This window comes from Neolamprologus multifasciatus, chromosome 15, assembly GCF_963576455.1.
Source record: "Neolamprologus multifasciatus chromosome 15, fNeoMul1.2, whole genome shotgun sequence".
NCBI classification, from domain to species: domain Eukaryota; kingdom Metazoa; phylum Chordata; class Actinopteri; order Cichliformes; family Cichlidae; genus Neolamprologus; species Neolamprologus multifasciatus.
Window position 1 is genome coordinate 34,736,424 of NC_140453.1, and position 23,728 is coordinate 34,760,151.

A 23,728-nucleotide genomic window follows, 5' to 3' on the forward strand; every position below is an offset into this window, starting at 1 on the left:
GGGGGTAAACAGTTGAAAAAGGACTGATGTAAGTATCTTTTGATTGTTTTTAAATGAATGGGTTACATTTGGCTATTGTCACATTGACAAGGAAGCAAATCATTTTGGGTTCTTCGAAATTAAAATAGCAGGTTCAAGTTTGAAATATCGCCCAGTAAAAAAGGAAAAATACAGGCTGAAAGACACGAAAAACAAACGGATCGAGTATATCCGGGTTAAAGGTAGTAATTTTCTAACGTTGCTCGGGTTTGATTCACAGTCTATTTCCGCGTTGCTATCGTTTTAGCATCAAGCTACCTGGTCTCTGAAAAGTAGTTAACTCTAATTAATCACGACTTTTCAACACAGACGTCTATTCGACAAAAGGAGATACAGCTTCAAGGTCTCCGGGCAGAAAGTGTAAGATGGAAGCGAGTGGTTATTTTTTGTTTTGCTGTGTTTCTTACGTTTTCTGTTTTGTGCTCTTCTGGTTTACCCAATAGCTAGCTTGCTCGTTTCTGTTCTGTTTAATGGGTGGCTAACATGTTAGCTCCCAGCAGCGCATCACAGCCACAGGGAGTTTTATTATTGGATATAATATATATGCATATAATTATTGGATGGTTAGGCTTTGCAAAGTTTGGCGCTTAGGACACACTCTGCCAGAAGTTTTCTGTTAGCCTGTTATTAGCTTAGACCTTTAAGTTCACTAGCATAAGTGTCAGCCTGGGCAGAAATAGTGAAAGTGAGTCGCTGTTTCTAACGCGAATCTGCGTTTTTATGGTGTCAGTGAAACATAAAAATGTACAGATGTAGAGGACACGGATGTCAAAAATGAAACGCGAGGTTCTCACGGTGTCTTTTGTGGAGTCAAATGAGTCTAATCTACATTTAAGCTAGCAGTCAGTAGAAGTTAAATACAGTGACACAACACTTTCTTGATGCCCTGACAGGTGTTGGGGAATATTCAGTAACATTTTAGCCTGAGGACTGTAAACGTGTAATTGGTATTTTAAGCACCTCATTGTCTCCATTTATCAGGCACTAAAGTTTTTTTTTTAACCATATGTAATACATGTTTACATCATCAAGCTATGTTATTTTTTCTTGACTTGTATACTCTCACTGGACATTTATTTAGGTACACCGGGCTAGTTGGACTCCCTTTTGCCTTCAAGACTGCCTAAAGTCTTTATGGCATAGACTCAACAAGGTGGTGGAAATACTTCTCAGATATTATTGGTCCATATTGACATGACTGAAATTGTCAGCTGCACATCCATGATGCAAGTCTTTCACCACATCCCAAAAGCACTCTTTTGGAGATCTGTGACTGTGGAGGCCATTTGAGTACAGTGAACTCATGTTCAAGAAACCAATATGAGATAATTAGAAGTTTGTGACACAGTGCGTTATCCTGGTAGAGCAGGTACACTGATGGACATCCTCAGCGACACCACTGAGGTAGGCTGTGGTGTTTTAAACAATGGTCAAATTTTACCAAATTGGCCCTAAATGTGCCAAGGAAAAATCTGCCACACCATTAGGCTACCACCAGCAAGAGGCGTTGCTACAAGGCATGAAGGATCGATGCTTTCATCCACAGTTAAGAATCATCGGACCAGGCAATGTTTTTCCAATATTCTGTTATGCAATTTTGTTGCGCTCGTTTAAATTCAAGCCTCAGTTTCCTATTCTTAGCTGACAGGAGTGTTAAATGTGTGGTCTTCTACTGCTGTAGTCCTTCTGCTTCAAGGGGTTGTGAATCCAGAAATGCTCTGCTGCACTATAACCTTCGTGTTTTTGTTTTTTTTGTTTGTTTTTTGAGTTCCCGTTGCCTTCGTTTATGAAACAGTCTGGTCCTTCTCCTCTGACCTCTGACACAGAGAATTGCTGCTCACTGGATATCTTCTCTTTTTTTAGATCATTCTCTGGTAACCCCCAGTTGAGGTTGTGTGGGGATTTTCCACACAGGAGGAAAATCCCAGTAGATCACCAATATCTGAAATCGTCACACCAGCCTGTTTGACACCAATAATCATGCTATGTTCAGAGTCACTTAAATCTACTTTCTTCCACATTCTGATGGTCTGAGTTGCTGCCATGTTATTGGCTGATTAGTGTCAACAAGCAGTTTAACAGGTGTACCCGAAAAGGTGTCCGGTGACTGTATATCATTCCTACTATTCCCAGTGTGGCAAAATCCCTGAAGTTGGCTAACTTCTGGAAAAATACTGCCGTGTGTGCTGTACACTATGTTAAGGATCCAGGCAGCAGAACAGCCTATAGTGCTGCAGTAAAATGCGGAGTTGCAGTGTGAAATTTGCCACACTTATGACACAGACGCTGTAGTGTTCGAGTCATACTCGGTGAGGCTTCACATGAGAAATGCTCAGCTGGAATATGGCAAGCTGAAGAACAGCAGCTTCTCCATGAAGAAGTGCAGAGATGTGGGACAAGAGCGGGGCCTCAACCCCAGTAACACTTTCACTGTTCATAGCCTGTGAGCTTAGCTTAGCTTATGGATTGCTGTAGTTTCTGTTTGCTTCTGTTATTAGACCGAGTTAGACGAGCTGTCGCCATGCTGTTGAATTTCTGTGATCTGGAAAGAAAGTTTCCCAGTTTTTATTCGGTTGCCTGGTGTTTTACAGGGTGTCAGGTCTGGTTCAGTCTGGTTGAACAGTTAATGCACAGAGTAAAGAGGCCGAAAATTGAAGACAAAACAGAAGACGGCGAGGTAAGGTAGGTGAAGCTATCTGACTGTCATTTGGTTTGAATTTTCAGCTCAATCAAATCATTTTTGTAACCATTTTCACAGGTTTAATGAACAAAAAGTTTAGAAAAGCTTAAAGCTAGTATTAAGATTAACATGTTCATCATTAGAATAGAAGTATTTTCTGACTAATTTAATTAGCTTTGTAGATATTTGATCACAGACTGAAGTATCTCACAAGCTAAAATACTGACCTGCTGGTGGGGTAAATGGACCAGTAAACACCAAAGTCTTTAACATCGGTGCTGAATTTCATGCCAATTAATAGCAGCATTTGTTGACTTTAAAAGATCTCTTAGAGGATTTATTTCAACTGCTTAAACCATGGATGTCAAACATAAGGCCCGGGGGCTAAAATCGGCCTGGCAAAGCGATCCAGTCCAGCCCCCTGGTTAGCTTTGGAAGATGTGAAGCAGCCCGTAGTTGTTTTACTTTACTGTAGGTTTTGCAGCTGATTAGGACTTTCCCCATTGCCATTCATGTAATCATCATCACCCAAGTATCACACAGACTGCTTGGACTTATGTAATTTGGGCTGTAAAATTACAAAATTATTCAAATCATTCAGGAGAAGTTGGGAAGCATACATGATAAAATCTAGGAGGAGCCAATTTTTTTGTCTGTGTTCAGGCAGCAGTGCCTTGTGAATGTTTTATTCCACCATGATTTCCCAAATAACCCTGATACTCTCTTCTTCTCCTGAATTTTGTCTGTAGTACAAGCGGTAGCAGAGTTATGGCCGTTTAAAGAACGGGCCCGTAGAAATTACATTTATTTTTCTTACATTAAGATATTTCAGGGATTAAATGCTTAGTTTAATATCTTTAGACTAACAGAAAGGGGAGTTTTAGTGATCTGGCCCACTTACAATCAAAGGGGTCTGTAGGGCCCATGATGTAAGGTGAATTTCACATCTGTGGTTTAGAGTGTTTCATATATTTAGAAGCCTAATGGTTTTGTTTTATTTGTGGGCTGAGCGTAGGCAGATCACGCTAATGGGTATAAATGTCTGTCGACAGTGTGAGAGCAGCACTGGCAGGCATGACCGGGGTGGACGAGCTCTCAGACAGCACAGAGGTGGTGGAGATGGAGGACGTGAGTTCCACCCAGTTCCAGGTGGAGAAACATACGTGGGATGGCCTGCGGAAGATCATCCACAACAGCCGCAAAAACACCGGCGTGGTTATCAACAAGGCACCGCACGACTTCCAGTTCATCCAGAAAGACGAGAGCAGCCCGCACTCTCACCGCATCTACTACCTTGGTGAGCGGCGGTAACTGAAACCTGAGGTCTGACACATGAATGGCTGAAATAACATGTCATTTTCCACAAGCGCTGTAAGAAGCCCGAGCTCACAGAGGCATTTTTTAGCGGCCGTGACTTGTTGGCTTGCAGATTCAGTGGCTTCCGTTCAGTCTCTTTGAAAGGTAGCACACGTCTGTGAAAAATCTGTGGATGCAGCTGGTGAGTCAGAGCTGCCAGCCTGCACCTGTTTTCGAGCTCATTTGATTTCCACAGAGCTGCACTGGCTTTAGTGTGTGCTGGAAAAAAATGTGGAACAACATTTTGCATTGTGGACATATTTCTGCTTTTTTTTCCCCCCTCGTCTTGCAGCTGTAGCACACAGGATTCTTGTGAAATGGCTGCTAGTTTTTGTTGCGCTGAGTTTTACATTTTGATACCTGGCTATAGTAAGCTGTGTAATGTTGACTAATTTAGTCAGCTATAACTGCTAACCATAGCTGATGGTTTGGTTATTTTGTCCATTATAACCAGTCAGACCTTAACAGTTACCGCCTGGTCTGAATGCTCTTTTTATATTTAGACCTTCACTGTGACCAGAAGTGTGTGGTAGATGTTGATCTCATGCCTGTTTTTTATCTTCGTGGTGTATTTATGCTGCATTAGCCATCATCCTTTAATTGCTGTTTGCCTCCCCGACTGTCATTTAGCTGAAGTTACATAGTTTTGCTGTAGAGCCTTCCCAAACTGATTTAATAGATTTGTTGTTCAGTCTCAAATATAGCTAGCCGCGCAAAAAACAAACCAAAAACACCTACCTCGTGCTTTTAAAATAGCTTCTTACCCAAGTTTTATTCTTTCCTTTCTGTGAACTGCATAGTTGGATTATTAGAACATTTTATAGCACACAAATGTGTTGTCTTTGTCAAACATCTGTGATGACAAACATCAGCTGCCATTTTTCTTTTTTTTTATGCAGCCACAAGACAGCTGCACACAAAAAGCGAACTGTACACTTACATGGACAAACCTTTTTGATGAGTGATCATGTAAGACAAGACAGTAAGGGTCTTGTCTTGTCATTAGTTGTTGTTATTATTATCCTGTCTCCCTCCCCTCACCTCCAACCGGTCACAGCAGATGGCGGACCCTCCCTTAGCCTTGCCATGTTGGAGGTTTCTTCACTGTTTTAAGGGTGTTTTTTCCTCCCCACTGTCGCAAGTGCTTGCTTAAAGGGGTCATCTGATTGTTGGGGTGTTCTCTGTATTGTTGTAGGGTCTTTACCTTACAATATAAAACACTTTGAGGTGACTGTTGTTGTGATTTGGTGCTATATAAATAAAACTGAATGGAATTGAGTGTTAAACCTGTCTCTGTTTAAGACCTTACTGCAGGATTTTCACTGTAAGCTGGTGACGTGTACGTGAACACACTGATTAGATGGGAGACAACACAATCATGTCTAAAACCCCATGGAAACCCCTGATTATGGACTTTGGGTTTTCTTCTATTATATTTTTTGGGCTTTCTAGCCTTTATTTTGAAGGGGCAGTGGAGAGAAAATGGGAAAGAGGCACAGGGGAAGACGTGCTGTGAATTGCCTCAGGGCGGAATTGAACCTGGGCCTTTGCATTAGCCCTATGGCCCGAGGGTTGCCTGCTCATCTTGGCACTCTGTGCGGTATGTTCCTCAGTAAGAAGCTTGTGTAAGCCAACACTACTGCTGCGAATGCCGGTCGAACCAGAGCGCGCCTACAACAAGACCAGCTCGCCTTGCTTCGTCTGATGCCTTCTGTGGTATGTTTCCTCACAGGAATGCCTTACGCCAGCAGGGAAAATGCGTTACTCTACTCAGACATTCCCAAGAAGATCCGCAAAGATGCCCTGTTGGTTTTGTCTTGGAAACCAATGCTGGATCACTTTCAGGTGAGGAAGAATTTTTAGTCCTCATCTTGCTGTCCAATCGGATGTTTTGACATTCGTTTCAGACGTGTCTTTGTGCATCGTCATATGAACAGTGCATTTATTTAATAACGTTGGCATTCTTTAACAAAATCTAAAACACTGTTGAGCAGAATGAAGTAGAAGGTGCAAAAGAGCCAAAAGGTAATGTCCCCAAATGAGGATGCAGGGTCGCAGGAGGTTAAAGGGGCTTACTGATTTTTTTGCCTTTTATTTACAGTGATGATTTTAAAGTTTGTACTTGGTAAAATGTTTAAGAATTACAGGTGAATTTCTATAAAAATATTTCTTGAAAGTTGAGAGCAAAGACTGTCTGACCTCATAAACACCATTAACGTGCATAAAACTTTACAGTGTGAATGCATGGAAGCTTCATGTCGGGCTCAAGTCAAGCACCAACCAGGTGAATCCACTGATCCGCTGGGTTTGACCGTGCACCTTCTCAGTTAGCAGCGAGTGCAGCAGAAAGCAGAGGGATGGTCACTGGTGTCACAGGGCCAGCTACAACTGAGGGATTGTGCAGCGGAATCTACATTTGATTAAAAACCGGTCATAATATAATGAATGAGTCTGACTACAGCTGTATGTTGCTGTTGTCAGCTGAGGGAATGCTGGATGAAACGGTCTCTTTATCAGACGGCGTCTGGTCTGAGAGGCTGTGTAAAGGACCTGTGAAATATTAATGTGATGTGTTTTTAATTTCCCCTGAATAAAACTATAGACCTGGAAATGTGTTTGATATTTCCCCTTTAGGACTATTTAGTTATTTAGAGGTTTATTGTGAGCCATTTCCTAAATAATTGCACCTCTCCTTATGGAGCTTAAAACTGCTGTTGTAAATCTTCTCCTGAAGACAAATTAACTCGAACACTCAGGTCACATGAGACCACATGATTGATGTTAATTGCTATCCAGCTGGTCTGCGCTGATTTCACAAACAAAGCGTGCTCCTGCTGAAGCGAGAGAACAGCTTTTATTTCCTGGTCCGCAGAGACGCTCTCTGTAATTTAGGAATTTGGTCATGTTTTGTTTATATGTTTTTGTTTTTCCACGGCGTGAACGAACTGTCTTTGACCTTGACTTTGGTCACCGTCACATTCTGCGTTCTCTTGTCACTCCTGACCTCAGGCCAGCCCTCACCACGGAGGCTTCTCTCGGGAAGAAGAGCTGCTGCGAGAGAGGAAGCGTTTGGGGGTGTCTGGCATCACTTCCTATGACTACCACCGACCCAGCGGCCTCTTCCTGTTCCAGGCCAACAGCAGCCTGTACTACTGCCGTGATGGTGGGAACGGCAGCTTCATTGTGAGTTAAAGGCCAGTTAAGTAAGACTCTCACTGCTGCAGAGCACAGGCTGAAAATTACAGACCCGATGAGGCTAGTTGGGAAGGACATCTGATTTTTGTGCATCACTAAATATAAAAAGTTGCAGTCTCCCTTCACTCCATGTATCTTGAAGTTTTCTCCATCCCCCTCAACCCTGCAAAGCATCAGCAGGGATCAGAATATATCCATGATAATAGACAGATCGATACTTTACTTTTCCCCAAGCAGAAATTCAAATATCCAGCATCTTTATTTTAAAAAAAAACAAAAAACATCCCTCTGGCCAAAAATACAAAATCATCTAATCAAATAATGTTAGTAATAGTGATAAAAATACAATATAAACGTGAAAAATGTCCTATTGCAGCGGGGACAAGTTGAGATGTGCCCTTCCCCACCACAGTCTTAAGTAAGTCCAACCTCCGGCTTTACCCCCGACACACAGCAGCATAAAAGAAAGCACTGGCCACCACAGTGTGATTAAAATATATGCAGCATCTCCTCACACACACACCAAATGACCTCAGCTGCTGCAGGAAGAAGAGGCGGCTCTGCATCTTATAATTAATGTTTCGTTTTTCTTTTCTTTTTTCTTCCCCAGACTTCTCCGATGAATCCCACAGAGATTACGAGCCAGAATTCAGGCACACGTATGGACCCCAAGATCTGCCCCGGTGACCCCAGCTTCATCGGGTTCATCAACAACAATGACATTTGGGTGACTAGTGTTGAGACGGGGGAAGAGAAGAGACTCACCTTCTGCCACAAAGGTGTGAACTGCGACTGTGACATTTATCGAGTTCCCTTCAACTTTTTCCTTTCTTGTAGTTGAAATGGTTCCCTTAAACCAACTAAATCGACTCAAAAGCATCTTTAATTCATCCTTTTCTCTCTTTCTTTGTTGATGGTATGTTTGGGACTGAGAGACAGTCGTTTATATTAGTTATTAAATAAGTCGTTGTTAGTTGTGGTGCATGAAGCCAGTGATGGCACCAGATATTTACAGAAGCATAACAGCGGCTGTTCAAGTCAGCCACAGCACCGTAAACTTAAACTGGAGGTCAAACCCTGGTAGGGATGGCACAGGTTGCTTAATGTAAGCTCACTCTCGTGTTTTGTCTCTCGGGTGTTTTTATTGTAGGTATCGATAACCCCAAAGAGGATCCTAAATCTGCCGGCGTAGCCACTTTTGTCACCCAGGAAGAGTTTGATCGCTTCACTGGATACTGGTGGTGTCCGGCTGCTCATCAAGGTGAGTACATTGATTTTGTAGTTATCATTCATTAGAAAAAGACTCACAATATTTATTAATACAGTTTTTGTGAGACCGGTCGCTTCTTCATGAAATTATTTCTACAAGCTTTCATGTTCGGTTTCTTCCAAAGATCTTTAAATAATCCTCACAGCTGCTTACTTTTCTGGCTGTTCTCATTGGTTTAGAGGCAGACGGCGGGAAAACTCTACAGATTCTCTATGAGGAGGTGGATGAGTCTGAGGTAGAGATCATCCACGTCCCATCTCCGGCTCTGGAAGAGCGCAAGACTGATGTGTACAGATACCCACACGCAGGTATCAAATCAGCAGAAACCTACAAAAAAGTTCTACATATACTTCTACATGGCTTAACTCCTAATGCTGGGTGTAGCCTGTGTTTATATGTGCTCCTGTAAAATGTTTGCTTATATTTTGGTACATAAATCAGCTTACTTTCTTTTTCAGGCAGCAAAAATCCTGATATCACCCTCAAAATAGCAGAAATACAAACAGACAGTCAAGGCAGAGTAAGTGCTCATTCAGAGTTCAGTGGGTTTCTCCCCCACAGTGAACGCAGCACTGATGTGAGCTGGTCTGATTGGTGTTTTTTCTCTCTTCAGATTGTCAGCACACAGGAAAAGGAGCTACCTGTTCCCTTTACCAGCCTGTTCCCACGTGCAGAGTACATTACCAGAGCCGGATGGACCAAAGACGGCCGATTGTAAGCCAGAAAATGCTAAATAGTTAAAAACAGGAAGCCCAGAAGTAAACTTGTCAGTATAGGGCACATGTTCTCGTTGCATCACAGCTCTCCTGTGTTTGTGTGTCAGCGCGTGGGCGGTGATGATGGACCGACGGCAGCAGAATCTCCAGCTGGTCCTGCTGCCTCCTGAACTCTTCATCCCAGCGCATCAGGACGAAGCCAAAAGACGGGAGAGCCTGGAGGCCCTCGGAGACTCGGTCCACCCTTTCATCATTTACCAAGAGACCAGCGACATCTGGATCAATGTGAGCACCAGCAGCACGTCTTTAGCGAGCCTGGTTGTTTCTCATATTAGTTTCCCCTCATGTTTCAATCAGCCCGAGTGGCACAGAGGCAGATGTTTGCTGTGAAGTTTACAATTAAGGCTTTACTTTAAATATAATCCTACTCTGTTTGCCTTTCCTACACAGGTCCATGACATCTTCCATCCTTTCATCCAAACCAGTGATGGCGAGATCACTTTCATCACAGTAAACGAGTCCAAAACTGGCTTCTGCCACCTGTATAAGATCACCTCAGTGTTACAGCGGGGCAGCCATCACTGGGCCAAAGGCTACACGCACTCTGAAGGTAACACCACGTGCAGACACACACGAACTCATCTGCACTGTTCATGCAGAACATCTTTGACATGGTTTTAAGTGAGATTTATTTATTTTATGAACAATTCTGTATTCCTGGGATGTTTCTGGGTTTGTAACATAGTTTTACTGTGCTGTTCTTACTGTGCCACTCACACGACCTATGTGACACATTCGCTCCTCTGTCATCAGATGATTTCAAGTGTCCAGTCAAAGAGGAGGTGATGGTGACCAGCGGGGAGTGGGAGGTGCTGGCCAATCATGGCGCAAAGGTAAAGCCCTGTACATGGGTTCCCACATTCACAGCAGCCACTTAAAACTATAGTTTTATACAAAATAACTTCTCCTGAGTACATAGAGCAGTGGTAGGCAATGTAGTGTCACTATTATATATTAATGTGATATATAATCAATGATATAGAATAAAAATACTGAAGGTTTTATTGGCGCTCGCAGGCAGAAGGATTTATAGGTGCAAGTAAATGAAGGGCATTTTCCTTCTTTTACAATGAGCTGCTGTCATTGACGACAAACAACCTAATTTGAAACAAGGTACCAGCAGCATTAGTGTAACAGTAGTGACACAGCATACGTCACATGTAAGCACATAAGTAGTCGGTTAATTAAGCGCTGTGAGCAGAGTTGGTCGTCTTTATGTTGTTTTGCTCCTGTAACTGTTATGTCGCATCTTCTTCTTCTTATACTGCTGCTGCTCTCTGCTCTGTTTCGGGGTCGCCAGAGTGGATCATCTTCCTCCATCTCATCCTATCCCTAGCATTCTCCTCCATCACACCACTGATACACCAAACCTCTGTCTGTCTGTTCTTCCTCTTTTCCTCCAGCCTGGCAGCTCCATATTCAGCATCTTCTGTCTAATTCATCCGCTCTCTCTGCACACATACAAAGCCATCCCAGCCTCGCCTCTCATACTTGTCTCCAAAATCACCCCGTGATCGAGCTGAGCCGATTTACTCATTTCTAATCTTGTCCATCCTGGTCACTCTGAACACAAATCCTTTTGTCGTCTTGTCAGCAGCACCGTCTCCAAACCTCGTAAACCTTCCCTTTCACTCTTGCTCTTCCTTCTGTCACCTCGACACTCGGGCCCGCTCCACCCTGCCTGTGCTCTCTTCCTCACCTCTCTTGTATTGTTGCATCAGCATGTATCTGAATATGAGAATAATATTTCTACATTTTGCTTAAAAAAGACTAATAACACACAGACTCACATGCAGATTAGAACAACCTAATAAAGGAGATACTTACTTACTGTTTGGTGTCATAGCTCAGCTGTCTTTTTGTTTGTGTGTAAACAAAATGTCCCAACAGTGTTTTTGTTTGTTTTGTTTTGTTTTTCTTGTTTGTGCAGCGTTCATCCAGCCCTCAGATTTGGGTGGATGAGGCAGCCAAGCTGGTTTACTTTCAGGGAACCAAAGACTCTCCTCTGGAGCATCACCTCTACGTGGTGAGCTACGACTCGCCGGGTGAAATCGTCCGACTCACCAAACCTGGCTTCTCCCACAGCTGCTCTGTGAGCCAGGTACCTGAATACACACACGTGTTCCTCGCCAAATCTCCTCTGACCTTTCTACACCTGTCAACTTATTTTACTTTTTTAAAATCAAAGAGTACAAGCAGTTACTGTCTCATCGTTCCTTTTTTGCTGTTTCCTGTAGAAATTTTCACAAATTATGTATCGCCTGCTTTTTCCTGTTTTATCATTTGAATAGCTCTCTTATGTGAGCCAGGCTTTAACAGTATCCAACAGTTTCATGCACATGAGAGAGCATGACCCAATGCAGTAAACTTCACATTCAGATATGTGTTTGAAGTGTTTGCGTACACCTTGGCGATGCTTTCTAACTCTGCCTCATCTGTTTTCTTTCACACAGACCTTTGACATGTTTATCAGCCATTACAGCAGCCTGACCACTGCACCGTGTGTCCACATTTACAAGCTGAATGGCTCAGACAGCGACCCTCTGCACAAAGAGCCCCAGTTTTGGGCGAGCATGATGGAATCTTCTGGTACTGAATTCCCCTTAAAATCAAACAGATTTTTACACTTTTATCAGATGGTTTGACACCCTTGCCTCCCTGTTTGTTTAGTTTTCCTGTTCTGCTCATTAAAAATGGACAACTTTTTTTTTGTTGTTGTTGTTGTCTCCAGCTTTCCCACTTGACGGCACACCTCCAGAGATCTTTAGCTTCACGGGCAAGTCGGGTTTCGAGTTGTACGGCATGCTGTACAAACCGGAGAAGCTAGTCCCCGGGAGGAAGCACCCCACCGTCGTCTTTGTCTATGGTGGTCCTCAGGTTCGCCCTCCAACTCCCACCCCATTCATAGGGCCAGATTTACTAAACGAGACTAAACGAGTGTGTGAGTGCAGTTAGCAATAAACTGCCTGTTGCAGATGCTAGTAACTCAGTTTGCACACTTCATTTATATGACCTGATCCTTAATTTCTTTTCAACGTTAGCAAAGGAACTCCACAAAAATGCTCACAACGTATCCAGAAAGTATTCACAGCACTTCATTTGTTCCACCTTTTGTCATGTCACAGTGACATAAACATACGTTTATTTTCTTCCAGGTGCAATTAGTGAACAATTCTTATAAAGGGGTGAAGTACCTGCGGCTGAGCACGCTGGCCTCTTTGGGCTACGTTGTGCTTGTTATCGATGGGCGGGGCTCCTGCCAGCGAGGCCTCAAGTTTGAAGGAGCTGTGAAGGACAGAATGGTAAATGTCACGAGACAAACATGTACGGGTTAAAGATGAAGATGCTCCCTCCAAACTCTCCTAGGTTTCCTAAAATTCAGGAACACATTAGCCTGTTTTCTTAGTTTTCTTCTGTAGAAACAAAGCTGCTAAGTTCAATCTTTTCTCCTCTGTCCAGGGTCAGGTGGAGATTGAAGACCAGGTGGAGGGTTTGCACTACATCGCAGACAAGTACAAGTTTGTAGACCTGAGTCGCGTCGCCATCCACGGCTGGTCGTACGGCGGCTTCCTGTCCCTCATGGGCCTCATCCACAGACCCGACATCTTTAAGGTGAAAAAACATTTACTGTCAGATTTAGATCAGCCAACAAGCCGAAAACTAGAAGTTTGATGTGTCAGTTCAGTTTTTCCTCTTTGCTCCGGGAAACAGAAATACCCATTAAAAAAATCTAAACACACATTTGTAATACTCTCTTTGTTGTTTAATTAAAAAAATAGGTCTCCATCACCTGATAAATGACTCTTTGAAGCCCTAAGAGTAAATTATTTGTTCCATCAGATACATTTACCGTATCTTTTCTAAGGATGTGAGCGTCACAAAAATAAAAAAGCTGTATGCATGTTGGTAATCCTGGTGCTTTAGGCAATTTCTATAATTACATTCCATGCAGAGTGATTGCTGCCTCTGTTAGAGAACAGACCTGGAACTTCACTTTCAGTGAAAGGCAGAAATGATGACGCCGTCTCCCGTGTGATCTCTTTGTTGGTTAGGTTGCTATCGCGGGCGCTCCGGTGACGTTGTGGATGGCCTATGACACCGGCTACACGGAGCGATATTTGGACACCCCCGAAAAAAACCAGAGGGGATACGAAGCTTGTTCTGTGGCTCTGCACGTCGACAAGCTTCCCAATGAGTGAGAAACAGTTACTGCTTTAGTGCATTTGTGACACATTATTACTCAGTTATTGTATGTTGCTGCATCCATCAGGCAGCTGAGACTATAATGCACTATTACCTCTGGCAGTACTATATTATACTTTGAGTTATTCATAAAATTCTGTATGAAGCAGCACAGGAAGAGACTTAGTATTTGGTGTTTGTTTTCTCCGAGTGGTGCAACACATCAGTGTTTTATATGCCCTCTTTGTGACTAATACAGGCCCAACAGGTTGCTGATCCTGCATGGATTCTTAGACGAGAACGTGCACTTTTTCCACACTAACTTCCTCGTGTCTCAACTCATCCGAGCAGGGAAACCGTACAGCCTGCAGGTATGGCCGCTGACTGATGTCTCGCGGGGTTCAAACCTGCGCACTGTTTAACGATGAGACCGGCACGTTTGAAGAAGCAGCAGCTTTGAAACGCTTGTTTGTGGTTTCTGTTTTTTTCAGGTTTACCCCAACGAGCGACACAGCATCAGATGTCCAGAGTCTGGAGAGCATTATGAGATTACACTGCTGCACTTCCTCCAGCAGAACCTCTGATAAAGCCTTTTGACGCAGCAACCTTTTCTCCTCGCTTCCTGTTCTTCCTCCCCTTTTCTCCTCTTTCACATTCCTCCATTTGTCCAACTCCGCGTCGCCTCCTAGATTTTTATAATCTGTTGAATGCAAGCTATGCCAAATCTCATCACACCTTGACACATGTCTGTCTTAAAGGCACTTCAGCATTTTAGCATCAGTAAATCATTACAGGGATCAAATGCAGATGTCAGTACGATGGGCAGGTACTGCCCGGCACTGAGGAGACCTCTTGTAGCCTTCAGGCTGACGGAGGCTTTGGGGAGAGAACCGATCGGTTGCTTTAAGGCACAAAACAAGCAGGGGGCGCAATTCGCCAGAAAGAACTGTAGCTTTCGAGTTTGTAGTCACAGTGGAGTGAGAGAGTGTCACAGTAATGATGATTGATGCTGAACATGCTGCACCAACACAATCAATTCATCAGCAATGCAAAAAGTGCATAAATGGACCTGCAGTGCCCAGTTTTGAACCTGGTTTGTCTATTTTTTTTTCTTTTTGGTGCCATTTTTTTTTTTAAAGTTCTGCTTTTCTGGGTATCAACTGACAGAGATATCACTTTTCCCCCCATGTGAATAAACACTGATGTGAAGCTAGTAAATGTAAAGCTCTGAAAGAGCAAACAAAACAGCGCTTAACCCTCTTTGTCACACACTTTGTAGTCTTTTTGTGCTTTGAGATTTCTTTCTCATGTGCTGTCAGAGATGATTTTTATGTGGCATGCCAAGCCAAATGCCACATTTTTATTGTGTATTAATAAAATTTATACTTTTATTGTTATCTAATCATTCATAAGGGGAATGCGTAGCGACTCGTCACTGCTTCCCTCAGTCACGTGCTTTAACTTTTCTCGGGAGCTTCTTTTTCTTCTGCTGCTGAGGACTTTCGCACAGTACATGTTTGCCTTGGTGCCGACAAGCTGACCTGCATGATGTCTGGCAGAGCCGTTGGCAATCTGAGGTGCCTTGCAAGAGTTTAAGAGCGCCCGCTCACACCACCCATATCAGGGAACCTGTTAGAGTACCTCAAGTGTCTGATGAACATCTGTAAGATGAGCTGCCATGACATGGTATCTGTACATGGTTAAATGTACTCTCAGATATTGAAGAAATAAACAGAAGTGAACAATCTTTTCCAAACTCTTCTCACCAGATTAAATGTGTTTTTAAAGGAGTTTCGTTGATCGTTTAGTGCAAAATTGAATTTATAGAATATACTCGTGTAAAAGTCTCGGTTAAAAACAGCTCCAGCACTCGCCACTTAAAGTGCTGCTGAAATAATTTTTGCTGACTGTGAGTGATTACGAGATCTGCCCAGCTTTTATCAGGTACACGGGCAGAACCTCAACACTCCCACAGTTATACACACACACAGACATAGGAACTGCCTCAGTCATCCTATTATACTGTGATCAGTGTGGCTAACAGCTGTCAACTCATATCCACACCTACAGTGGGGCAAAAAAGTATTTAGTCAGCCACCGATTGTGCAAGTTCCCCCACTTAAAATGATGACAGAGGTCAGTAATTTGCACCAGAGGTACACTTCAACTGTGAGAGACAGAATGTGAAAAAAAAATCCATGAATTCACATGGTAGGATTTGTAAAGAATTTATTCGTAAATCAGGGTGGAAAATAAGTATTTGGTCAATAACAAAAATACAACTCAATACTTTGTAACATAACCTTTGTTGGCAATAACAGAGGTCAAACGTTTACTATAGGTCTTTACCAGGTTTGCACACACAGTAGCTGGTATTTTGGCCCATTCCTCCATGCAGATCTTCTCAAGAGCAGTGATGTTTTGGGGCTGTCGCCGAGCAACACGGACTTTCAACTCCCGCCACAGATTTTCTATGGGGTTGAGGTCTGGAGACTGGCTAGGCCACTCCAGGACTTTCAAATGCTTCTTACGGAGCCACTCCTTTGTTGCCCGGGCGGTGTGTTTTGGATCATTGTCATGTTGGAAGACCCAGCCTCGTTTCATCTTCAAAGTTCTCACTGATGGAAGGAGGTTTTGGCTCAAAATCTCACGATACTTGGCCCCATTCATTCTGTCCTTAACACGGATCAGTCGTCCTGTCCCCTTGGCAGAAAAACAGCCCCATAGCATGATGTTTCCACCCCCATGCTTCACAGTAGGTATGGTGTTCTTGGGATGCAACTCAGTATTCTTCTTCCTCCAAACACGACGAGTTGAGTTTATACCAAAAAGTTCTACTTTGGTTTCATCTGACCACATGACATTCTCCCAATCCTCTGCTGTATCATCCATGTGCTCTCTGGCAAACTTCAGACGGGCCTGGACATGCACTGGCTTCAGCAGCGGAACACGTCTGGCACTGCGGGATTTGATTCCCTGCCGTTGTAGTGTGTTACTGATGGTGACCTTTGTTACTTTGGTCCCAGCTCTCTGCAGGTCATTCACCAGGTCCCCCCGTGTGGTTCTGGGATCTTTGCTCACCGTTCTCATGATCATTTTGACCCCACGGGATGAGATCTTGCGTGGAGCCCCAGATCGAGGGAGATTATCAGTGGTCTTGTATGTCTTCCATTTTCTGATGATTGCTCCCACAGTTGATTTTTTCACACCAAGCTGCTTGCCTATTGTAGATTCACTCTTCCCAGTCTGGTGCAGGTCTACAATTCTTTTCCTGATGTCCTTCGAAAGCTCTTTGGTCTTGGCCATGGCGGAGTTTGGAGTCTGACTGGTTGAGGCTGTGGACAGGTGTCTTTTATACAGATGATGAGGTCAAACAGGTGCCATTCATACAGGTAACGAGTGGGGGACAGAAAAGCTTCTTACAGAAGACGTTACAGGTCTGTGAGAGCCAGGGATTTTCCTTGTTTGAGGTGACCAAATACTTATTTTCCACCCTGATTTACGAATAAATTCTTTACAAATCCTACCATGTGAATTCATGGATTTTTTTTTCACATTCTGTCTCTCACAGTTGAAGTGTACCTCTGGTGCAAATTACTGACCTCTGTCATCATTTTAAGTGGGGGAACTTGCACAATCGTTGGCTGACTAAATACTTTTTTGCCCCACTGTACGTTAGGACCGTTGCTTTCAACCAGAGCACCACCTTGGCACGCCATAGCACCATTTTAACCATATTGTATTAAAAAAAAGTCATCACACAAAGCAGAGTGAATATTATTTAAGGCAGTTCATTATTAAACTTAGGATGCAATTATTAAAATGGACTAAAAAAGCTTAACACAGTAACGTAAACAGTGCATTGGATATTTTTAAGTAAACTGAATTTAAATGTGTTCATGAAGACCTAATGCAGGACAGCTTCGTTATTACAGAGCTGCAGAGGGATTTAGATTACTTTCCAATTCTGTAATAATTAGATAATACTCTGATAAGAAAAATAAACCTTTAAAAGTTCACTGTTCAGTCCCCCAATATTAACTCTCTGGCCACTTTATTAGGGACACCTATTACTGCAAATATCTAATCAGCCAATCACATGGCATCAACCTAATCCATTTAGGCATGTAGGCATGGTCAAGGCGACCCAGTGATGTTCAAAGTGAGCATGAGAACGGTGACTTTAAGTGATTTTGCACATTGTTGTTGGTGCTTGGTCTGAGTATTACTCAACCTTTTCTGGGGTTTACAGAAAATGGCGTGAAAAGGAGCAAAATATCGAGTGAGCAGCAGTTCTCTGGGTGAAAATATCTTGTTGCTTTGATATCAGAGGTAAGAGGAGAATAGCCAGACTGCTGCGAGCTGATATGAAGGCAACAGTGACTCCAGATAACCACTTGTTACTGGGAAGGTATACAGATGAGCACCTCTGGATGCACGTGTCTGACACGTGCTGAAGCTGATGGGCTACAGGAAACTGAGGCTATGGGTCACACCAGCTCACACAAACTGGACAACAAAGGATTGATGAAATGTTGCCCAGTCTGACATTTGGGTGGTGGTCACAGTTTGCACTAAACAGCATGAAAACATGGATCCATCCCAACTTGTATCAGCGGTTCAGGCTGCTGCTGCTGTAATAGTGAGGGGAATATTCTTCCTTAGTATCAACTGGGCCCTGTTTAAACACCACAGCCTACCTGAGTCTTGTTTCCGATCATGTCCCTTTGTGACCACACTGCTTCCAGCAGGATAACACACTGTGACACAAAGCTGAGGTCATCGCAAACTTGTTTCTTGATCATGACGCTAAATACGCGGTACTCAAATAACCTCAACAGTCACCAGATCTCATTCCAATCCCACATCTGTTGCGATGTTGCTGAACTGGGAATTTACACCCTGGATGTGCAACAAACAAGCAGTAACTGTGTGATGCTGCCAGGTCAACATGGACCAAATCTCTGAGGAATGGTTTCAGCAGCTTGTTGAATTTGAGCCGTTCTGAAAGAAAACTGGTGTCCAACCTGCTTCTAGCAAAGTGTAAAGTGGCCACTTCTTTGCTCCCACCTCTAGGTGGCATCAAAACTTGTGTAGCTCTCATGATTTCCAATCGTTTGGCCCCAATTCAATTTGGCTTCAACTTCACTTTTATAGTCGGGTTTAAATGCAGTTTAATAGCTGCTCATTTGTGGAGCAAAGTTTCCCTGCATACAGACCCACACAATGACAGAAATGAATGCCTCATAAGTGAATAATTCTATTTGTTTATCACACTGAAATATAAAATAAAGAGCAAAGTCTAGACTGTCTTCCTGGAGTCATGTCATTCAACCTCTTCAACCACAAACAAAGAGCCAGGACGTCCTGGTAAGGTAAACTTAAAAGTTTTATTTCCATCCAGTTCATATAAAATATTCATAAAAATCCATAAAATAAGAAACTGCACATTATTTAAGTACAAAACAAAACAATTGGATAAATCCCTTACAAAGGGAATAAAGTTACACCCGTCAATATGACTGAACATGTCCAATGAGACAATGAGTTATAGCATGGCATAGCATCCATGTGTCTGACCCTGCAGTGAATCAGCAGAGAGCAATGATGTGCGTGTAAACACTCTGGTTTCAGTCCTTCAGTAGTTCAGCGTTTAAGTTAAAGTCATTCTCTCTTTAGCGCTCTGCTTTAATGGTTCGGGGATGGCGGTGTCATTTTTAGATGACCGGCGTTCAGAGAGTTGCTCTCTCGCTCTGTGGCCGTGGAGAAGGATGCCGCCTGCTTCTTGAGCTGCTCCCTCCTGCTCCTCCTGTCTCTGCTGGCTCGCTGCCCACGTAGGAGGAGATCATCACCGTCTCCGGTCAAACCTGAGAGGAAGAGAAGAGTGATGAGTTTGAGGCTGCACTTTGCATTTCTGCTCACAGTTTGGCGTTCGTTATTAATCTTTGGGAAACTTTCTCTGCCTTGGAAATAAAAGTATGTGCAGTCAACATGTTTTTAAAGCTGCTGCCCTCCTTTTCCCTGATCTTTGGACTGTGCTCGCACAGATCTGCCAACAAGTCAGCGCTATAAACTCAGGCGCAAAGGTGAACCTCTTATGTCACTTGTTATGATTCATATGTAGTTCATGCGTGTCTGCGCTCAGGCTGCCACTTTTGTAAAAAGAGACTTGATGTCTGAAAGTGCTCTGAGGGTCTAAAAGTCTTCTGAAAGCAGCACACACACGCACGCACGGCTTTAAACTTCAATAGCACAAATCTTACCTGATTCTGTGTGGATCTGCTGAGCCTCGCCCCTCAGTGCCATCTCTTCGTGTTTCCTCCTGTGCGCCTTTACTCTCTTATGCGAAATCTGCAGGACACAGAAACTTTTCGTTAAAGTTTTTTTGCTTTAACGTCTCAGGTGCTGGGGGACGCGTGGATTCGTGGATGTGGTGCGGCTCACCTTGTTCTGCAGTGCTTGTAGTTGCAGACTCTGCTTCTCCAGTTTGTCTTGCTGCAGCTTGAGTTTCTCCTCCAGCTGGTCCACGCGTTTGTTCTGAGCCAGCAGCAGCTGGAGACAACAGGGAGAAACATCATCAGCTTTGTGCAACGTACAACATCCACCGGTCTGGGATGGGAGACTGCTTAAATTTGGAATGAATTATTATTTAAAGAGAGAACTCTTAGTGGCTGCCGCTAAAAGGTTTAAAGGGGCTATTCCGGTCTATTAAAATGGGCGTGCACTGCTCTCATGTGTCTACCTGGTTAAAGAGCAGCCACAAAAGCCCTCTTTCCCCCCTCTCACCTGGATCACTGGGACTCCTGAGTGACCGCTGTCGTTGCTGTCCAGCATCCTCTCTGTAAGCGCTCCCTGCAGCCAGTCCATCCTGGAGTTTAAATCCGCTGTCTGCTTCTTCACCTCCTCAGCCAGCTCCGCCAGCTTCTGACTCTCCTCCGGCCCCTCACTTCTGGCCTTCAGAGCTTCATCTTGCTCCCGCTGTTTCCTCTCCAGCTCGGCCACCGTGCCGTTGAAGGCCTTCAGTTTGGTGTTGATGTCGCTCATCTGGGCTTTGGCCTTGTCCACGTGCTCCTTTAGCCCCAGGCCGAGCTGGAGGAGGCCGTGGGCCACCACGTTCACATCGTCCCACGAGGCCTGTTTCTCCCGGCCCCTCCTGTCAGTGGGGAAACCAACTGCTGCGTGCACCAAAATGGTCACGAGGAGGATGAGAAGTTGAGGCATCTTCATCGTTGTAGGTCCGATCTGGTGTCAGTGCTGCTGTCTGAAATCTGTGTCTGTCTGTTGTGTGTGCTGCTCACTGAGAGGCACTGAGGCTTTTTATAGCTCTGGTAGGAGAGGAGGAGGAAGAGGGGGCGGGGAAAGTCTCACAGTGAGCAACATGATGCAAGGAGGGCCTGATTTTCTGGTTATACACTCACTGATGCAGAAACATGACATGTTTACAGTTTTAGTTTTGAGGCTTAGTTTAGCCTTTTTATGCTGATGATGTCATATTTTTGCCTCTTATTCCCACTCTGTTGGTTTCATTTGCTACAAAGACACTTTGACTTCCCGCTGTTCTCACTGCTGATTCATTTACAAATCAACTATTTGTTTTATTATTTCTGTAACATCTTAATAAATGCAGATAATTTCCAACAGCTCAGGGCTATAAAATGTTCCCTTGAAATGACCCACAGATCCATGTACCATAGAAGCAGTTATTTCTTTTTCTTTTGATGGCTCTTTTATTAAATCTTAAAACTCCTTCAAAGTCCCTATTTTCACATCTGATTGGCTTTTAAGCCGTCCCTAAAACAGTTTCACCCAAAAACCAATGATTCCTTTTGGACTTTTTCACGTTTAAGACTAAAGCCCTGATAGCTGAATGCCGTTAATAATCTCAGTGGGTGAAGACAACCAGTTGCTGAATCAGGAATGCTGGTGAACAACAGAGGCTGAGGAGTCACTGTGAGAAGTAGGGGAAAGTTCAAGCCTTCAGGCCCTTTTACACACTCGTTCCTGACAACAGAAACCCCGTTCACGCACTCACGCAGACATGAGGAACGTGATGCTGATGTCCTGCCAGGCGCTCAGACTCACATACGCACGTGTCAGCCGGTCACGGCTCCTGTTTCACATTTAATCACACATTAGGCTCAGATACTGTACTTCTCTCAAAGCGCTAAGCAGCCAATATGATGAAATGCACATGTCCAAATGTTTCTATACCCATTGTATGTTAAGGTATCACTGGATTAGAGTAAACTTGGGAGGTTTCATGCTGCGGGGAAGAGAAAGGCTGGAAAATGTAAGGACAGCGAGTATTGTAGAGGGATAAGAGAGTCAGCCAACAACAAACAACTACATGTTTAACTAAAAGGTCAGTTAATGTTAAACAGTTAATGTTTGACTGGAGTCACTAAGTAATAATATGTTGTTATGGTGGAAAATTAATGCTGAAAAAAATTACTTGCAAGTAAAAGTGAAAGAAACCCTCGCTCTGACTCAGAACAGCAAACTTGCATTTCCACTGTACATTTTGTCCAATCATAAAAAAGACGCGTTTCTCCTTGTTTATCCACATGTGTCATTATGCAGAGGTGCACTTCTCGTACCAGCAGGATTTGAGTTTTTACATGATGAACCTCTGCAGGGAGCAGGGTACTTCCTGGATGCTGGACACCCGGTGCACGTAGGCCTTCCTCCCACTGCAGGCTGCTCTTCTGCACGTATCCTCCGAACCCGCTGCACTCAGCTTACATGAACCAGACCATTGTCCTCAGTCGGCCGCACAGGCGGGTCTCCGTCCTTACTCAGCTCTATCTGAACACTATGTTCGCATTAAACATGAGGCTGTGCTGCTTGCATGTAGCTCATGTCCCGTGAGGTGATAAATGTGGCCCTGCGTGATGCAGGGAGCTGCAGGAGGGTCAGCACAGCCAGCAGACACAGGAGGATCTGCGTACACTGGGAACCAGTTTTTCCAGTCAGTCTGTGCTTCACTTTGGAATGACTCACTCAGCGTTTTGGGAAGTAAAACAGACTGTATACAAAAGAGGCCAAACTTTCCGACTTCTGTTAGTTAGCAGGCAATCATCTGTAAAAATGAAAGTACTTGAAGCCTCGCATATTTGTATTTTGGCCACCACCACGTTAGTTTCTTGAAGCCAGAAGTTACAAGTAACGGACTAATAAGCTACTCACTCACCCAAACTCAAGAACAAGCTTCTGTACCACACAGCGACTCCTGATATCAGTCAGATAATCCATTCAAACGCTCCAGAAGGCTCCAGTAGCAGACGCCTGACAGTCATCATGGTTACGCCCCTGACTTTGTTTTCCAGGTGGATGAGTTATAAAATAATAGATATATCCACAGAGGCCAAAACTGTGTTTTGTACCAGGAGGTAAATGTGATTTTTAGTGCTGTTACATTTAATATTTCAACACGGGAGATTATGGGGATGACTCGCTTTGAAATGCAGTTCAAAGGCTGCACCTCGATTTGAGCCTCATGTTGTGTTCCTTTCATGTCAAATTCATAATAAAAACTGTAATTACACATATAGTATCACTACTTCTCAAGTTAGATTTTTCAAAATAAAATGAAATTCTTGTAAACATTTTGACTTTGATTTGTTATTTATTTTTGATTTGTAGGTTTTATTGATCTGAGCTTGAGTGTGAGTTCTAGAAATTATTGTGACCAAGAAATGATGAGGTGAAACACAGCACACTGCTGATCACAGACTACTTTGGGTCAAAGTTACCGGGTTATTTGTTTTGAAGGACAATCACAATCTAGACTCAAAAACATATTTATGTAAAAAATGCTGGAATTTGATGTAATTTTTTTTTTTTTAATTTACATAAGTAGAACGTAAAATGTTAAATTTAATGGACTCTGGTGAAATTAAATTCAGTTTATACCAAAATTTTTTCCTTAATGAATAATAATTTAAATAAATAAACCTTTGACTTTTAATATTTCACTTCTATTTAATTAAAAATGATTGCATCATGTTTATGAGCTTGTAAGTTTAGCACAGATATTTGGTTTAAATCTTACATTTTAATGCTACAATCATTACTAAATATAGCACACTTCACTTTCGTCATGTATTTAATTTGGTACTGTGGCAAAGTTCAAATCTAGAGTGTAATCGCCTCCCTGCGTATTTCTTTTTAGGCTTTTATATGACGACACCCCTATAAAAATCAATGCTGTGTAAAGATAAAAGTGTTACA

The 23,728-nt window shown here is 43.3% G+C and overlaps 2 protein-coding genes across 5 annotated transcripts; one reads left to right on the forward strand and one right to left on the reverse strand.

The window, feature by feature from the left end:
* The first annotated feature begins 64 nt into the window (after positions 1-64).
* On the forward strand, positions 65-15,254 carry LOC146502545 (dipeptidyl peptidase 9-like). 4 transcript variants are annotated; one of them, XM_085133126.1, is made up of 21 exons: positions 65-221; positions 2,631-2,721; positions 3,772-4,016; positions 5,808-5,920; positions 7,085-7,258; positions 7,881-8,049; positions 8,421-8,531; positions 8,720-8,848; positions 8,999-9,060; positions 9,154-9,254; positions 9,364-9,541; positions 9,707-9,866; positions 10,070-10,149; positions 11,247-11,417; positions 11,770-11,905; positions 12,048-12,193; positions 12,472-12,618; positions 12,776-12,928; positions 13,369-13,511; positions 13,758-13,869; positions 13,990-15,254. In XM_085133126.1, the coding sequence occupies exons 2-21, from the start codon at positions 2,666-2,668 to the stop codon at positions 14,080-14,082; spliced, it is 2,679 nt and encodes an 892-aa protein (XP_084989252.1). In that variant the 5' UTR covers positions 65-221; positions 2,631-2,665; the 3' UTR covers positions 14,083-15,254. The 4 variants fall into 4 exon arrangements, with proteins under 4 accessions (XP_084989252.1, XP_084989251.1, XP_084989250.1 ...); XM_085133125.1 differs by lacking the exon at positions 65-221 and adding an exon at positions 235-399; XM_085133124.1 differs by lacking the exon at positions 65-221 and adding an exon at positions 2,355-2,457.
* Positions 15,255-18,869: 3,615 nt separating this feature from the next.
* Positions 18,870-21,057, reverse strand: LOC146502546 (angiopoietin-related protein 4-like). Its single transcript, XM_085133135.1, has 4 exons — positions 20,285-21,057; positions 19,943-20,050; positions 19,762-19,849; positions 18,870-19,365 (listed from the first exon to the last, which is right to left on the reverse strand). Exons 1-4 carry the CDS (start codon positions 20,723-20,725, stop codon positions 19,187-19,189), a joined length of 816 nt encoding a protein of 271 aa, XP_084989261.1. The 5' UTR covers positions 20,726-21,057; the 3' UTR covers positions 18,870-19,186.
* Positions 21,058-23,728: the final 2,671 nt, after the last annotated feature.

Coding starts and splice junctions, on each gene's coding strand:
- LOC146502546 (XM_085133135.1), bottom strand. CDS start 20,725: ATGAAGATGCCTCAACTTCTCATCCTCCTCGTGACCATTTTGGTGCAC. Junction 20,051..20,284: donor CAGGAGTCCCAGTGATCCAG/GTGAGAGGGGGG, acceptor TGTTGTCTCCAG/CTGCTGCTGGCTCAGAACAA. Junction 19,366..19,761: donor GCAGATCCACACAGAATCAG/GTAAGATTTGTG, acceptor TCTTCCTCTCAG/GTTTGACCGGAGACGGTGAT.
- LOC146502545 (XM_085133124.1), top strand. CDS start 2,361: ATGAGAAATGCTCAGCTGGAATATGGCAAGCTGAAGAACAGCAGCTTC. Junction 2,722..3,771: donor ACAGAAGACGGCGAGGTAAG/GTAGGTGAAGCT, acceptor GTCTGTCGACAG/TGTGAGAGCAGCACTGGCAG. Junction 13,870..13,989: donor GGAAACCGTACAGCCTGCAG/GTATGGCCGCTG, acceptor TGTTTTTTTCAG/GTTTACCCCAACGAGCGACA.